The 18,110-nt window shown below is 40.3% G+C and overlaps 1 protein-coding gene across 1 annotated transcript in view; it reads right to left on the bottom strand.

Moving 5' to 3' along the window:
• The window catches only part of LOC121327416 (VWFA and cache domain-containing protein 1-like), a 50,218-nt gene that overhangs the window by 20,433 nt on the left and 11,675 nt on the right, over nt 1-18,110 (bottom strand). Inside the window, exons 2-3 of the mRNA XM_041271473.1 lie at nt 9,042-9,104; nt 3,406-3,554 (exon numbers count right to left, since the gene is read on the bottom strand). Of these exons, the coding sequence (XP_041127407.1) occupies nt 3,406-3,554; nt 9,042-9,104 (212 nt within the window). The remainder of the gene's footprint in view (nt 1-3,405; nt 3,555-9,041; nt 9,105-18,110) is intronic.

Here is an 18,110-nt window from a genome sequence, read left to right as displayed (position 1 = left end):
CTTTGATCTCTTCCCCACTGAAATCCCCTCCCTGAGCTCGCTAGTGAGATGCTCACTTGACTGACGTCTGCTCTGATGTACAAAACGCTTTGAACTTCAGACATTTAATTCCCAGCAGGCCCCAGTCATTATTTTTCTCCTTCAACATGGTGTACATGTGGGGGCTAAGTAAATGTGGAAAATAAAATAGAACATTTTAAAAAAAAGTATCATGAAATTTGCCTGCTCTTGAATTTTACATCGAAAACAAAAAAAAAAATAATAAACCCTTCTAGCCATCTCCATTCGAGTTTCATTCAGTTTGGGTTCTCTGTAAATGAAGCTCCTGAAAGACATTCTGTGCTCATGAAAAAAAAAAAGAACCTTGTAGTTAGCATGCTGGGATTGTGTTCAATATCTTTAACAAAATTGTCTCTGGGCAGTTTTTGTTTTCAATTATACTCTATTATTTTTTATTATTTTTTTTAAACAAATGAGCCTGTGGCTTTTACTGAAGATATGCAACTCAGATTTCATACTACTGAAAGCAAACAATGTATTATTTTATTATGGTAGCACACAATATTCCAAATAAGTACCACTACAACAACTGCTGAAGCCCATCACAAAGACGTTCTATTACAGCTAAGGAAAAACCCTGCATGATAAACCCTGCCTAGTATACACCGCGAATACCAGTATTTCTTCAATGAATGCAATTTAACCTGTTCAGTCCTGGCAGGACCTCAACCTCATCTTAGCGTCTTAACATACTATGCCATCGGAAATTACACTGGAATCTCACAGGACTCCTCGGCGACAGTCCGAGCTAGCGTATAAATATATGTTTATTAAGAAAATGGTTCTGTTCACAAATGCGCAATACAGGGGTTTATTCTTCAGCTTGACAAAAACAATTCAGGACTGAAACGGCTAAAACTCATTGTGGATTTCTCTGCCTTGTATAGATAAAAAATAATAAAAATTAAAAATGCCATTTTGTTTTTGTCACCTGGAATTCTGCGTCAGTCAAAGCTCTAATTTTAGCACAAGCAGTATGAACTTTTCATGCATCTTCAATTTGGATGGCTTTTTTGCATACAGGCATGCAAACATATAAATGTGCACTGCACAATTCAAAATTGTTACACACATATATATACACAATGCACTGTATCATTACCTTCAACCTACTATATTATTGGTAGCTTTATCAGTTACATTGTGTTGTTTTTTTATACCTTTTCCAGTTCCTAAAATCCTTTGTGTGAAGCAATTCAAACATCCTTATCACAAAGCAAATAAAACAGGACTGTGGGAGCATTCTACCACTGTTTAAGAGGATTAAATGCCAGACAGCAAACTGACAGTGCCTCTTCAAAGTGTGTTCTGTGATTCTTCCACATGGGGAGACACCGAACCTTGACATGGAAAAACTACTTAAAGATCCTATTTTTATTCTGACAAAAAAACAGTACAAATGAAATATGTATTTAATTACTCGTGAGACCATTTTTTATAGAAGAGAGTCAGTCTTGACTATCAGCTGAGATCTATCTAAGCAGGCAAGTCTTTTATATAAAAGCAACTGGACGTTTATAGCCTAGTTACATATTTGACTTTATGACTCATTCTGTGTCATAAAATCACGTCACAAGGTACATATGTACCCTAGCAATATTGTGGGGCAAATGTTTACCCAGTGCTACATTATTGCTCAATACTGTACATAGTATGTTCAGGAGTATACTACCAACCCCACCACCACCAAACGTATAGAAAAAAAGAAGTACCACCCCATGATAAAAGCATTGGGCTCATGTGGTTGAAGGCTGCTCATTTCAAAGCTGAATGCTGTACAGGGAGCTGAGCTCTAAACACTCTCCAGGAAGAGGGTATAACCCATCAGGAAGAGCGCGAGATACCTCACCCCCCCCAGTAAGGGTCTAAACAAACAGCGCAGGTGTGCCGACCAGTTTCGAAAGACATGAGAACTGCTTTACATGCAACACAAGAGACACAAGGGTTTGATCACTGCAGTCATGACACAGCACAGCTAAGGAAAATAGATACATCACAAATTGCTTGACTATCACTGAGTTAATACACTCATGCTTAAAATTAAGTAAATAAATAGACAAATAAATAAATAGCACACATAAAGCACATTGATGGAACGGGACCACAGCTGCTACTTCACTTTCTCTTGCAAATCAACACATCTCATGCAGGACTGGCCAAACCAGGCAATATTCCAGGCCACAAATGTACATACTGGAATATTTTCTTTTGTGTCGTTGACTGACGTTCATAGAATAGTTACCACACACCATGTTAAATGCCAGAGGCTGTTGTGCATTAGAAAGGTGAGGACTGAAAACTGAAATGCAGGGCCAGGTCAGAAGAAATGCCTGGACTGGAACTGGTGCAGGATTTGACAAGCAATAACATTACCGGTCCAAGAATGTCTTACTGGGTTGTATAATTCTAGCATCATACAGTTTATTCAGAAGGCACTTTGTTCTGCTGGTAGGGGCATCATCCCATGCTTGATGTTACAAATAATGCACGCAGAATACAATTAGGCAGGAGTAACAAACCACAAACAGAGAGTATGCCTTTGATGCAATATATTTTAATGAGCAACAGGTTTCACTAAACTCTCTCTGGTTACGTCATGGCAGTGCAATGTACTCCGCACTGTCGGAACAGCTCATTGGCTGGCAATATCCCTGCGTGTGACAGGGTGGGGGCTGTGGCAGTATTCAAGCTGCTAACGAAACAACGTTCACTTCACACCACGCATCAAAGTGCCTAGAAGCTATTAGAAAAATGCAAATGGTACTATTTTTCTTTACAGCGGATATAAACAGGTACCAGATATCAATGCTGCAACAAAGAGGATTTGATGGTTTCAAGCCGCTAAAAGCACACGTTCTTTTATTATTATTATTGGTATTTTAAAACAACATAAAAAGATAGCAGTGCCGTAATTTAATTGAATCTGTGCCATCCTACAGAATAAACAAATAAATGTTTGTCTACTTTTTTTTTAAGTTTATTTTAGTTTTAAAACTGCGATATCACTATGTATTTAGACAATATTGATTTTTAAAAAACACATTTAGAATACACTTCTGAATCAACCTTCAAATGTCATTGAATCTGAAATACAAGCTTTTCTAATGGAACTCCCACATTCACCACTGAATCCATTCAAAACTCATTTGATAATGTGTAAGCAAGGCAGACGAACGCTGCACAGAACGAGTGTTCTAACGTTATACCCAATGCTGTCGTGGAAATGAAGAATAACCATTACAAAACTAAAAACGAGACTGAGGGAAATCTATTGTAAATCTGAACCTCCTCCTTTTGCACTCGAGCCCTGCCCAGCGGAGCACCTCCCTTGTGCAATGTACTTACTCCAGCATGGAGGGCGGGATGGTGCAGCAGTCCTGGATGGCAGTCAGTGGGGATGTGAGGTGGGCCGTGTACGAGGCTTCAACCACCTGCTTGTTCCTGTTCACCACGTCTAGGTAGCGGTTAAACTTCTCGCGGATCTTTTTTTCCAACTAGAATAAAAAAAATAAAAATCATACCAGTTTTACTTGTATTTCCTAAAAGAAGCAGAACTACGGCGATTCTGATTTATTACTGTACACAAGACCCTCCGACCCACATTTGCAAAGCTTTTTACTTTTAAAAAAGCCACGCTAATGCTACAAAACTGCAGAATCTTATTCTGTTAAATGATTTGTTTGTTTTCTAGGAACAGTTGTTGTTCCTAAATAAAGAAATTAAAGGCTGGAGTAAACCCTTTTTAAAATGCTTGTGCCTTGTCTTTTTTGGGGGGGCTTTCTGGGAGAGAAAAAAAAAAACCTTTTAAAAAAGTACAGTAAACAGACTTGTCAAAATGGATAACTCATGATCCATTAGTTTATGTCTTAAGTATGTAAACTCTGAACACAATGTTAAGGCTATTTAAGATTGATTTTGATGTATAAAGTTACCTTAAATTGTGCCTGAAATATAAATTACAGCTGAAAATTAAATAAAACAAAAACACTCCCCCACAAACTGTAGCTATCCACTAATCTAGCAATGGAGGGAGGGGAGAGTCACTTTGCATTAGATCTCGGCTCTCTGTGCAGATTGCAAATTCCCTCTCTCTGAGTGGTTGCACTTGAACGGATCTGCTTTGCTGGTTTTATGGACCCACGCATACAAAAATTCAAAAAAAAAAAAAGAAGTCCAATATGGTCTTATCCATAACATTCAAAGTTTATCACCCCGAAAATCTTTTTAACCAGCACTCTGGTTGAAAATCTTCATTGCAACTACACTGTATTTAATTGCTGGAAATAAAATGGATTACCATTTTCAGTGGCACAAAAACAAATTCATATATTAGACCTTACTAGGTAGTCACTGGCTTCAAAAAAAATATCCTTTTTATGTTATAAGCAACACCACACTTCATTACAATAAATGCCAATAGCATAGAAGCAAATTGGGTTCAAATATAATTTAAAAACAACACATGCACACAATTCATAGCTCAAGTCTCAGTGACTTCATTTTAGATGTCGACTTCAACTGCTGGTCTTCAAGGGGAGGCAGAATTTGACGGGTGGAGTTGTGAGTGCTACCAATTTACTTAAAAACATTCCTCTGCCAGTCGTGGGTGACTAGAGTTAAATGGACCAATCAGAAGCAAAGTCAGTTCCCAACCCACTCACAAAACCACACCCAGGATCAGCTTCAGCCCTGTTTCAAGGCACAGCCCTGGGATCAGTCCCAGCTTCTGCCCCCAGCCCAGTCCCAGGATAAGCCCCACCTGCAGGAGTATGGACTGTTGGGACTGTGGGAGAGGGTGGACGAGATGGAAAAATTATGTAAATAGTTGTTTGTGTAGTTTTGTGGGCGCTGGGGGTGTATTGTGTTGTATTACTGCGAGCGTGATTGTTTGTGTTTTACCTCTTCCCCGTCAGTGGGACCTCTCTTTCTCTCCTGGGAGTGTGTCAAATTAGCCTGCCATTTCTCTCTCCTGGGTGTGTGGGCGACTTCGCTCTCTCTTTGGTGTGTGTTAGCTTTGTAGTCTATGTGCTGAATGAGTACTGTTGTGAACGGACCGCCTCTGTCTTGTGTGGGATTGGGTGGAAAAACAGCGGGAGGAATAAGGACAGGGTCCCGTGACAGTTTCTGCTAAAATATTTACTTTTGATGTAGATACGAAATTTGCATGCATCGCTCGAGTCGCTCACTTCCAGTATAGAGCCACCTTCACACATTTGGAATCAGTACCAAATTCTTTCCAAAACCATCTTATTTCATAATGTTGTACCAGGTGATTGCATGCTGTTTAAGTGGTCACTGACAGACCACATACCTCAAAAAGAACAGTTAACTTCACAATAGATTGCATGTTTTGACAGGTATAAGCCATGGCAGGGGTGGCCAACCCTGGTCCTGGAGAGTCACAATCCTGACTGTTTTCTGGGTATCTTTAAATCATTAAGGACAAAAGACCTGGGAAAAAAGGTAGCGTTAACCAATTATGAAAACAACTGGTTCAATTAAGGAATTGGAACGAAAATAAGGAGACCCTACTGCTGTCCAGGACCATGGTTGGCCACCCCTGAGCTGTGGTGTTGGGTTTGCACAGAAAAAAAACGTGAGCAAAGACTACTTCTTCATTTGGAACACCAAAGACAATGATCAAGAAAGCAACCAACACAAAGGCTACATTTAAAATGTGCTCCTAGCTAACAATGTATTCTACTGAGAAGAGTCCTTCTATGAAGCCCTCGTGGAAAATAAAATGTTACATGGATTGGAAAAGGACATCTCACAGTACTGACTGTCTTGCACTATTTTGCCACAGCACTCGGTCTCCTCTGTTTCTGTGCCAAAGTATTCCTCAGGCTCTGGAGTCCTGGCTGGGAGACGAGAGCAAGCCTGCTGCCTTGGATCTGATGACAGGAAGGCTGTGAAGCAGCGGGCAGGGGCATGCCAGCCCTCTCCCAGCTGCTGTTCCCAGCATTACCCAAGCGCAGCCCCTTCTCTGCACACAAATCCCCAGATTACTGTTTAATGACACAGCTGTGACATTTCAATGACCTTTGTGCCAGCAGCCGCGGCAGAGCCAACTCCATTTCAAAATTATCAACCCAGTCTCAAAACGAGAGAGAGAGAGAGAGAGAGAGAGAGAGAGAACAATGTCAGGTGGCTTGCAAGTCTCTCAGCTTGCTGGGTGTGCCCGAGTGCCTGGCTTGCGCTTCTGCAGTGGGGAGGCTACACAAAAAAAAAAAAAAAAAAAAAAAAACCCTGCTTTTATTTATTGGTGCTGTTGACATTGCGTAGGCCACATTTCTTTTCTATTGTACAGTACAGGTATAACTTATACGTACTTGTTGACAGCAAGTGGTTATAAGTTAAGTCACATTATATGTTTTTTTTCTACATAAGTGTTTTTACAAGTACAAATGCAAAATGTTATTTTTGTGTGACTATGATGTGAAATAAATGTATAAATTGCTGCAAAGTACAAAATATATTACTACATAATTTTTTAAGTAAATGCATCAATCATTAACGGACGATATGGCTACATAACTATTGGCCAAGAATATCTTTATCGGTGAACCACTATAATATATGAGAGAGAGAGAGAGTTGATTTTTATGATTCCCCTTTAAATTTGAGACCTGCACAGAGAATTTGAGCAGGTACAGAAATGGCCAAAGGTTTTACACCTTATAAAATTAACACATTTTGCTTCATAAGGGTTGAATGAAATCTGCTGAATAATGTTATGTTAACATATTGAATTTTGACATTTCGAAATCTAACATGAAATATTGGCTTCCAGTAGACTTTTTCAATATCATTTTGTATTTTCTTTGATTACATGTTGATAAATAAAGAATTTTTTTTTTTTGTTTTTTTTTTAATTTATTTATTTTATGTTTCAATCCTAAAATTCTAAATTGATGCAAGCATTTTGGCCACAGCTGTATACCTCCTCATCACTGCAACTCACCTGGCACTTCTGCAACACAAATTATAGGGGGTCAGGAAAAAAAAAAAAGGAGTAAAAAGGGTCTATTTAATAGGGCTCAAAACATCCAATGATTTCAAGACTCCCAGCTCCACACCAGCAGGGCCTCAGCAGCTAATCCCTTGCCGGCTGTTGCTTGCTTGGATAAGAACAGTAATTTATCAAAGATGAGCCACCAGGAGTCTTTCACTGTTTATTTTTCAGTTCTTGAATTGAGCTCAGCCTGTATCACACTAATGTAAACATTTATACAGGTTCTTGTTACTACAGCAATACCAGTCAGCAACAAGCAATTGACCACTTTGAGGGCCTTCCAGCTGAGACCTACTGACACAAGCGCTCAGGCCTCCCGCATCGCCTAATTTCGAGAGACCCACTTGCAAGAGTTCAACCAGCTCAGAAAATATATATACAATAGTAGGTAATGTAATACAATATAGCAGAATCATTTTACCCTTAATAAAACATCCATTTTGAAAGTAGTTTTGTTGACTGTTGCCATGGATTCTGTGGGCCAAGTAAGCAAATGAGCCAATTCACTTTTAAAAATCGCAGCCCAGCGCAGACACAGGGCATGCAGATCTAAAGTATTTTAAATATTAATGTTACTATTGCTAGAAATAAGTTATAGTGCAGACTCTAAAAAGATACAATAATCTTTAATGAACACAAAGCCTGTTTAACACACCAAAGCATTGCATTTTATTTTCATCAGCATTTAAAACGGTCAGCCCTTATTTCACACAACCTTATTTTCAGGGTATCTTTTTGGTTTATAAAACTACATTTGTCACGTCTGACGAATTCCAGGGTTGGGGTCAATTCCTGTTTTTTCCATTCACTTTTAAAAATCAATTGCCAATTCTCCCATTCCCTTATAATCAATTTAAACATATTATTGATCAAAATTGCAAATCAGCAGTATCCTGTTAAAATGAGCATCTCACAGTGGCAACAAATTACTTCAATTGAAGTCAATTAAATTGGCTTTGAATTAAAGCACAAGACGTATCGTGTCACTAAAATATAAATTGCTTCAACAGAATTGGAATTGGGAATTCATTTTAAAAAACAGGAATTGACCCCAACCGTGACGAATACAAACCCTTTTTGTTTGAATATTTATTACTGCACTGTAAACATTCAAAGCAAATTGAAAGCAATGTGCAGCTGCAGAACGGCTTGCTGGCTCAAGTGTCTGTGTGCACATGAAAAGCTGCAGGATGACACCAACGCTCTAGCTGGGCCCGATCAATTCAATATATACCGACTTTGGGAGCATTACCGTAAACACCAATGCTCCGTGCAAAAGAAATATCTCTTTGACTGGGAATTGGGACAGGGGAAAACAGAATGGGATTGAAATTATACTACATTATACAGTTGTCTGAATCACATTTTGCCAAATATCCGATCTGAAAGAAATGAAATATTAAGATGCGTGCAGGATCTTTTACACAGTAAAGTAACATTTTAATGCGAGCAGGTCCATTACAGAGTACACCCAACAAGCTACATACAAAATACATGTCTAAACTCAAATTCACTCTCCCACTCCCTAATTTTGGAAACCCTGACTGACATTCTGGATTGATTAGAGCTTTGAATGCAGGAGATTATGTTTATATAACCGAGTAGAGCAGATTCATCTTAATGACAGCCAGACTGGCCCACTTCTTATCCATTGGTGAAGTAGTAAGTGGGTATTTATGTTAGCCACTCTAGATAAAAGCGACAGAACATCCATTAACTTCTCTTAGGATGACAACGAACCAGACACAAACTATACTGAAAAACACAACCTCATGGATCACATTGGATACCAAAAGGCCTCAATACAAAAAACTGGACAATTGCAATGGATATAAACATTACACACTTCTAATTCTCTTATGCATCAATAAAAAGCACTGCAAACATGTACAGACTCATATTAGCCTGATTTATAATCATGTATAAAAAATATACTGAAAATGTATTAATTAAATCAGTCACTCACCAGCTGCACTTCTGTTTCACCATTTGAGTTTCTTTCTGTGTAGACGAAGGAGTTGAATATCCTCTGTGAAAGAACATGAAATAAAAACAAGGTTAGTGTGACGGACACTCTGTGGAGAACAGCGATCCACACAAGCCCAACAGCTGTTTCTTCACTTGTTTCACTGGTAAACTACCCTAATCAACACCAATGACCCTCAGCTCTTTTCTGTGGAGAGCTCAGTCTGAATGATCAAATAATTGGTTTGTGCAGCATTACACGTAGGGTTATCATATGACTCCATGTACACTAGGACAGTGTGGGACAATTCAAGCTTTTTCTCACACCCCAATGCATCTTAAGTGTATCCTTCTGTGAAAGGTACCCAAGACAGGTAAAACATGCCAGAATGCACTGGGGTACCTCACACATGAGCGCACATCTCAGATCTCCCCCTACAGCCCTTGTTCCTGGGTTTTATTGCAAGTTTGTAAGACTAGAACCCTGCTTGCTCTCACATGGCGAGTCCAGTAGAAGTGACTTCACCCGGCGAGATAAGCCCTTCGCTTTCTGGAGGTCAGCTTGCTCTACCCTTGGCTTGATGTTTAACTTCCAGTTTAAAAGCAGAAAAGGGACTGCTGTGCTCCAGTGTGTCCCGTGAAACCTGTTCATTAATTCACAGCTTAACAACCAGTTCCTGGAATTAAGGTATTTCTACAAATTGATACAAATTTGAAATAATGAGGTTTTTCTTATAAATAAATGCAACCTGCCTGGCTAATGTCAATTGCTTACAGACCCACCAGGCTTCTCAGCTTGGACAAGGTGAGGATTATAACCAAGTCAACATGCTGGGTTTACCATCTGTACATGCATGAGCTGCTATTGTTTATTTTAGATCCATTTCCAGTCGTGTAGTACTAACGTCCAGCTCTCCTGGGAGAACTAGCCCAAGCGAGGGACTGTGCAGAGGGATCCGGTCAACATGCCTGCTGCTCTATAAAAGCACCCCTGGAGATCTTTAACATCCACAAAACTGACAGCACTCTTCTGGCTCGCTCAAACTGGTGGCTCATCTCTGCCTGGTGTCCGACACCCAAAGATTACTGTGCGTTTTCCATTTCAACCTGGAATTCCCATTAGCCACACTGCACAACGGGAAGCACAATAACTGCCCACAGACAGCACTGCTTTTTAGCAGGCTTTACCAAGATGTTTCCAATTAGGTGGGGGCACTGCTCTGGGAACCATCTGCTATTACAGCAAAAACATACACCTTCATACAGCACTCGCGTTGAGGTGTAGAACTACACCCGTTTCAAACACCTGAGCAGCATAACATTCAACAGGATCTCAAGCACCACTTACTGGAATATGCCAAAGAAGAAATGCGAGTGAATGCTTATTTTCAATTGCACCTGTTCTAGTGCAACACGCGGACAGTGACTGAGATGTAAATGTCTTTTATGCCATCCTTAGTTTGGTAAATGGACTTTACGCAGCCATTTTTTTCCCAAACTACAGTGCTTTTATGGACAGAAAAGTACGGACACAGTGCATTAGTATATCTTGTGAACACAAGTGAAAGTGGTTGTCATTTGGCCAAGTATAGGCCATTACTATCTAATTTGAAATCTGAGAATCTCACAATGGCAGCATGCATGTGGAAATGTGTATATCAGTATTCTCCAGAGTCAGCATGAGGTTTTATTTTGGAGGGGGTGGTTCACAGAAGTCACCTGATCTTTTATTAGTAAATGTCTAAATAAGTAGATGTTTTTGTATTGTAAAATATCCACCATGTTTAAAAACTTGCAGGCCAACTATTTATTTATTTATTTATTTATAATCAAATGCAGATTCCTGGTTTCTTCTAGGTTTTCCTGCAATAAGCTTAACAGGCCTCGATGTAAAACAAACTGAAGTGCAAACACAAACAAAGTGTAGCCACGGCTGCTTGCCCCCTCCCCTCCCTCCCTCGGACGGTTTGTCTTTCAAACAGATCCAATGGCTTTCACAGTTATGCTCCGTGCAGGGAAGAACTTCGCAGACCCAGGGAAACAGTAGCATGATCACAGTCCAGAAACCCAGGAGCCACTGGCAGGCCGGAACACTGGGCAGGCACATTTCCCAGCTAGGAGAGACCTGGTGTAGTACATCGTGGGGCAGCAATGTATGGCAGTAAGCAGACCTGGGTTCAATTACAGTTGTAATTTGCACTTAAAATGGCAACGAAAGGTGATTGAATGTTTTTTTTTTTTTTTTAAATGGATAGCTCTTCTGATGAACAATGCCCAGTTAAACTATCTAGTGGAACAATGACAAAAGCCTTGAGGAGATGGTAGCGGGCAGCAATGAAACCTGCCTGGCCTAAAACTGTCCCTTCTGTACCTGTCATTCATGGTTTTGGTACTAAGTAAACTGGGTTTTATCAAGGGAATAAAACACTCCAAAAAGATATAATGCACAGAAAGGGTGGTTAATGCTCTTTTTCACAGGCATACACTACATTTGACACCTACAACCCAAAGAGCAGATGGCGAAAAAGCAAATTCCAGGAATTACCCTGCAAGAGTCACAGGGTCTGGAGCACTTCCACTAAAAATGTGCAGCCATGGAGTAAACCAATTAGCAATTCCGAGATCTTTAAAAGGCATGCCGAGAGCTGTAACCCACATTCATTTGAGAATGTACCAGCCCGAGAAAGGGGCCAATCACAAAGCAGTTTTCCTGATAATCCTCGCCTTAGGCTACGGATTCACTGCCTTTCTAATGTCTTGGAGTATTCCATCATTGCCCTGTCAATCCCCATATTCCGGGCACTTCACCCACTAGGAACACTACAGCTCAACCTTTAAATTAACAATTCGCCCAAGATGATTACAACGATATCTGCCAGCAACAAAGTGTCCTTGCTTTAAAAGGTGACTTAAAAACAGCCTGAAAGGTAATGAAAGAGCCAGTCAGATTTGTGTTGCAGAGAACAAGGCCAGGGGGCTACACGGTTCAGACACAGCAGTTTAAACAATCTGGAGGTAAAGACAACACTCAAAAGGTAGTTGAAGATATTTGGCTTCAAGCCGCAGGTACTGCAGGTTTTTTTTAAAGCAATACTATAAAGTACGGAGTAATGGAACTCTGGGAAAGGAGTCTTTCTACTCCTCTGATTTACTGAATGTGTGTTTGAGGTTCTACTGCATTATACTGTACGAGCAACACAATAAGAAACCTCAGGATGTCTGCTGACAGAGAAGATGAAGAAGATAAAACAGATAAGGCTGTATTTTATTTTTTTATTTTCTTTAATTTCCATGAAATGTACCCACTGCCATGTAATATGTAGTTCCCTGTTACTGTTAGAATAGTGCAAATACATATTTTTTATCAATTCAAAAACGTTTGCCTTATTGACGCATGTAACACAGCATTAGGAACCTGGTAGCTGGTTTAGTTTGCTTCCGGTAAATGACTTGACGTGCTGCTGCACAAAGCTGCACACTTTCTTTAAAATATCTTGATGAAAAAGACACCAGCCGCAACAATGATGGGAAATACTTCTGCTAAAGACCGCTTTATCCAGTACAAGAAGGGGACATTTCATGTGTTCTACAATTCAGTATTTCCTGTTTTTAAGGAAAGCATTTAAATATTTATGAACATTTGTTCAACAACAAGAACATGAGTACCTTTGAATATACCTGTTTTAAGTCTTTGAAATGTCAAACAATAAGCTTTTTTTCCAGTGAAAGGCTCAATTAGGGTTCCATTACATAAAACAGGGCAATGAAATTCATGAATTACATTGACTTTTACAAACGTCAATTTAAAACTGACGGGGGTTTACTGTGGAAAATACTCCCATCTTACTCCCTGTGTGTGAAACATGACACTGAACCCACCACACACGCACACACACACACAAACACCCCGTCAGGCCAGATGATGATCTCAAACAAAACAAAAACAGTCAGACTAACCTGTTCTAAGCTTTTCAGCTTTAATGCATAAGACCCGTAAAATGCTTGACATTCTGAAGATCTCACATGGGAAGTGGAGTGGAGAACATACTTACAGCAACTTGCACACAGAATGTTCACTAAAATGAACTGAAACTATGCCTGAGAGAGAAGAGAAGACAATATTTAAATGCTGGGGGGGGGGGTTCAGGGAAGAGATAGACATTGGAAATGAGTTCCACATGAAAAAAATATATATTTGAAAATTAGGCTGGCAAGACACAGTAAATGTGTCCCAGAACTGTATAAAAAATTATAGGATTTAATATTGTGGTTACAGCAACAAAATATTCAGAAAACCCTATTCCGGTCTGTGCAACCGGCAGAGAGAGGCACATGCTGTTATCTTATATTATATCCCTCACTACAAGGCTGTCGATTTAGAACACGTTTCAGATATAATGCTCCTATAGCATATCCCCCAATTCCCTATACTAGTGATTCATGCACTATTTCTAAAGTAAATACAGTACCAGTGTTCAAACTGTAAACAACTTCTCAGCCTAACTTCTGTTTCTGTCTCTACCTTTTGATACAGTATCTGAACTGAAGAAATGCTGCACTGGCACTTTATAACAGAGATATCTTATTCAACATTAATTTTATAACTAAATAAGCATTAGGCTTATTATGTGGTTATCTTTCCCAATGTATTTACTTTTTTTGCTGCTGAAGGAGTTGCAGCTTTCTCCGGGAGACGAGACGCTTCAGCCCTGCTCCGGCAGCAGAACCTGGGGTGAGCCCATTCCCTCTTCCCCTCTCCCAACCCGCTCTCCTTCTCGCACTTGGTTTTCTTGTCTGTCGCTTCGAACCGAACTTCCGACCGCTGTTTAGCCAAGCTTTTTATAGTTTAAAAACTGCTCATTAAAATGATCCACAAGTGGGAATGTTACTTTTTTTATGTAAAAAATATAGCGTTGATTACATGGTGTTTTATGCATGGTTAATTCACGGAAAGTAACATTTTTGCTTCACTATATGTATTTTAGTCAGATGTGTGTTGTGTTCCGTTATATATATATATAAAGAAATAAACAGGGGAGGCTTGGTTGGGTCCTTCTGGGGTGTCAAGGGAATGAGTTCATTCAACTCTAACCCAATAGTAGGATTGTTTTCTTTTCATGGAACAGACAGGATAATAGTTTCCACATGCGAGGAGGAGTCAGACTGCGCACCACACTTCTTCAGATTATGCACATTAACAACAAGGGAAAAATAGCTCCAAGCCAGCACAGTGGACAACAGACACCAGCATATGGTCCACAAATGCTGAACACACAGAATGCACACAAAGGCTCGTCACCAGCAATGTGGGGCTTTGCCAAGACTGAACGTGAGTCCATCTGTTTTCATTATCATTTTATTCTTTAAATTAAATTTTTCAGCTTAGCTCTAGAATAAAATACCTTGTGGTACAAAAAAACCCCCAAAGAAATACAGGAAAGGAAGTGAACCTCTCAGTTAATGCGGGTCTGTGCACATATGGGTGAAAAAACAAATAGCAGAGTAGTCTATGAATAAACAGCATAGCACTGTAGTACTAATCTCCTAATACCAATGTCCTCTGCTTCCTGCTCATCCATCTCCTAATACCAATGTCCTCTGCTTCCTGCTCATCCATCTCCTAATACCAATGTCCTCTGCTTCCTGCTCATCCATCTCCTAATACCAATGTTCTCTGCTTCCTGCTCATCCATCTCCTAATACCAATGTTCTCTGCTTCCTGCTCATCCATCTCCTAATACCAATGTTCTCTGCTTCCTGCTCATCCATCTCCTAATACCAATGTTCTCTGCTTCCTGCTCATCCATCTCCTAATACCAATGCTCTCTGCTTCCTGCTCATCCATCTCCTAATACCAATGCTCTCTGCTTCCTGCTCATCCATCTCCTAATACCAATGTTCTCTGCTTCCTGCTCATCCATCTCCTAATACCAATGTTCTCTGCTTCCTGCTCATCCATCTCCTAATACCAATGCTCTCTGCTTCCTGCTCATCCATCTCCTAATACCAATGTTCTCTGCTTCCTGCTCATCCATCTCCTAATACCAATGCTCTCTGCTTCCTGCTCATCCATCTCCTAATACCAATGCTCTCTGCTTCCTGCTCATCCATCTCCTAATACCAATGCTCTCTGCTTCCTGCTCATCCATCTCCTAATACCAATGCTCTCTGCTTCCTGCTCATCCATCTCCTAATACCAATGTTCTCTGCTTCCTGCTCATCCATCTCCTAATACCAATGTTCTCTGCTTCCTGCTCATCCATCTCCTAATACCAATGTTCTCTGCTTCCTGCAATGAAGTCTAGACCTCAATGAATGACGATCTACTAAAACTGACACTGCTTCCTAAAAGGGGAGAACAGGCCTGTGTAAAACATCTGCAAAGCTTCACCCTCCATTACAGCGAGGCAGTCTTTTTATAAGCGGTACTGCTGGCAGGGAGCAGCTGAACTGGTGTAAAGTGCTGCTTAATTGCACTGCTGCAGACGGAAATTAGGTTTTTTTTATTATGTTTGTTCTTAGTCATGGGCAATGGAAGTACAATTCGACGGTCCCAGTTTGATCACCCTCCCATTCAAATAAGAGAGCCATAAACCAATCAGAACAGAGGTAAATTTCTAGAAGCTGAACAGCAAATTACTGGGTTTATATTCATTTCATTTTAATAGGCAAGCCACTATTAAAATGCACACTCTTAAACTACACAAAGCAATGTAAAAACAACATGGTTTGATTTTCTTCTGGAACTGACAACCACAACTAGTAGAATGAGTTATATTAATGTCAATTACAGACTTTTAAAATGTATTTTCCTTTACATTCATACTGGTATTGCAAACTCCAAAAGTAACAAATGCCTAGGTAATAGAAAACGAGGCCTGAGGCACATGTATTGTCAGTATTATGCCAGTGGTCCTCAACTTAATTAATTTGGTGGCCACAAAGTATGATAACACTCTAATTCTTGGGAAATAGTAAAGCAACAAAGGAAAGGAGCAAGAAGGAAGCGCCACCCAAACCATGGAGTACTCTATGGAAATGGGCTGAGTGAACGCTGCTTAACAGCTATTATTATAAGCTAATATAAAGAGGATTCCTCTGGGGGTCTACTAGAGAGATACTGGTACTGCACTACTTCAGGGTCTGGATGGAGGTTTCACTGGTTCAATTAAATAACCTAGAACAGGGTTGGAACAAAGACCAGGAGTGGAAGAGCCAACTGTGGCCACCCTGCTCTTAGGGTTGGTCATTCCACCTGTGGCTTTTGAACCCATCCCAGTCCTGAGAAGACATGCCAGGTTCTCCCTTTGGAAATCAAAAGTTTCAAAACACTTTAAGGATGAAATAATCTAGCAATATCCTCCACTCCACACACACACCCATCAGTGTGATAAGCTCACTTAGACCAGCATGGATCTGCCTGCTTACTGGAAACTTAAGTCCTAAAGCATGTTTACAATGCTGCAACCACCAGTGGGAAAGCAATAGGGACACGAAACACCTGCGAGGATTTAGTCATCCAGCCAAGAATATACACAGATACTGCTTCGAGTACTTTCTCAAGTGTCAGACACTTCAGCCAAACCTTTAGGTCTAAAGTATGCAAATCAACCTGCTTACTTGAACTGCGGTTTTCTTCCCAAGGCAGTCAAAGGAAGCGGTTTGTGAGAATAACACGCTGCACAGCATTTCATCCTGAAGGTGCGCCTCCTTGTGGTCCCTGCACACTCTGCTTTAACCTTCAACACCACCACGTGGAATACGAAGAGGGAAGTATTTTCAGTTGTAAGGGTTCTGGAAACAAACTCCCACCATAAAGTTATAGTGGAAAAATGTTTCCAGTGCACTTCCAAATCTAAAACATACCAGTTAGGATTTTTAAGAAACTAGAGCAAGGGAACACAGTGGCACTGGAACAATTTTAAAGTGGTGGTACTGAAAGCCATTGAACAAAAAACTGTAACCCCTGTGTATGATGGAAGCCATGCAAAGCCAAGGGGGCGCTGCCGCACCCCCAGCATCCCTATTTCCAGCAACCTCATGGCTATAAATTATGTGGCCACTTCACTACTGCAGTTTAAATTTTTTTTTTTAAAAACTACCATTGAACTCATTGTGTGTCCTGCGAAAATGCTTCAGTTGAAGATTTTTAACTATATATTTTTCCAATTAAATACCAAACTGGGAAAGACATTTGAAAAAGGAATGGGTGTCCTCCTGCACAACGCCAACTGCCATTCAAGCCAGTGTGTTTTTTATTAAATCCACAGCCAAGTAAATCAAAATCGGGTTTGTGTTATTTCCACAGGCCACTGCCTCAAGTGTCTCCTGGGAGAGGCTGCTGGAACAGAGACAGCTGCCAGTTCCAGCTCACACTACCCGCAGGCAGCGCCCATCAATCCCAAACCCCAGGATAGCTCCTCTGCTTAGCCTCTCTGCGGGGATGCCCTACTGTGACTAGATGGCTTGGCAGGACACTTCTGCTGCCGTTTCCCCAAGTCAGCGCACAAGTTGCAGTGGTGAACTGGGATAAAAATAATAACTGGGCATTCCAAACTGGGGAGAAACAACGGGGTAAAAACCATTGGTGACGACTAAAGAAAAAAAAAGAAAAAAAGCACTGAAGTGTATTTTATACAAGTTGCCGGTGTTTTAAATCATACTGCTTCACCTGGTAAGCTATTCCATGCATTTATAACTCTTCCTACCTTCTGTTCTAAACTTACTTTCACTCAGCTTCCATTTATGCCCTCTTGTTTCTTCTTTCGTACTAAATTTGAAGCAGTTTCTTGAGTTAATTTTATCTATACCATTCATAGTTTATTTTGAAGTCAAAACATTGCTTTGAGGGTCTGATTTGAATTCTTAGATTGCTTGGAAACACGGAGTGTCTCATTAGCAGAATTTGGTTGCAATCAATGGCCTCCATTTCCTATCTCCTCTGCTGAGTTTCCTGAGAATAATGGAAGCGAAGAACAAATCCAGGGAGAGCTCAGAGTGCTGTCTCGGTTTTCTTTGGCCCTCACTGGAACAAAGAGCCGGTAACTTGATCACTTCCATTCTTAAGCGG

The sequence above is a fragment of the Polyodon spathula genome, chromosome 14, assembly GCF_017654505.1.
Source record: "Polyodon spathula isolate WHYD16114869_AA chromosome 14, ASM1765450v1, whole genome shotgun sequence".
NCBI lineage: Eukaryota > Metazoa > Chordata > Actinopteri > Acipenseriformes > Polyodontidae > Polyodon > Polyodon spathula.
This window is presented reverse-complemented; position numbering and strand designations above follow the sequence as displayed.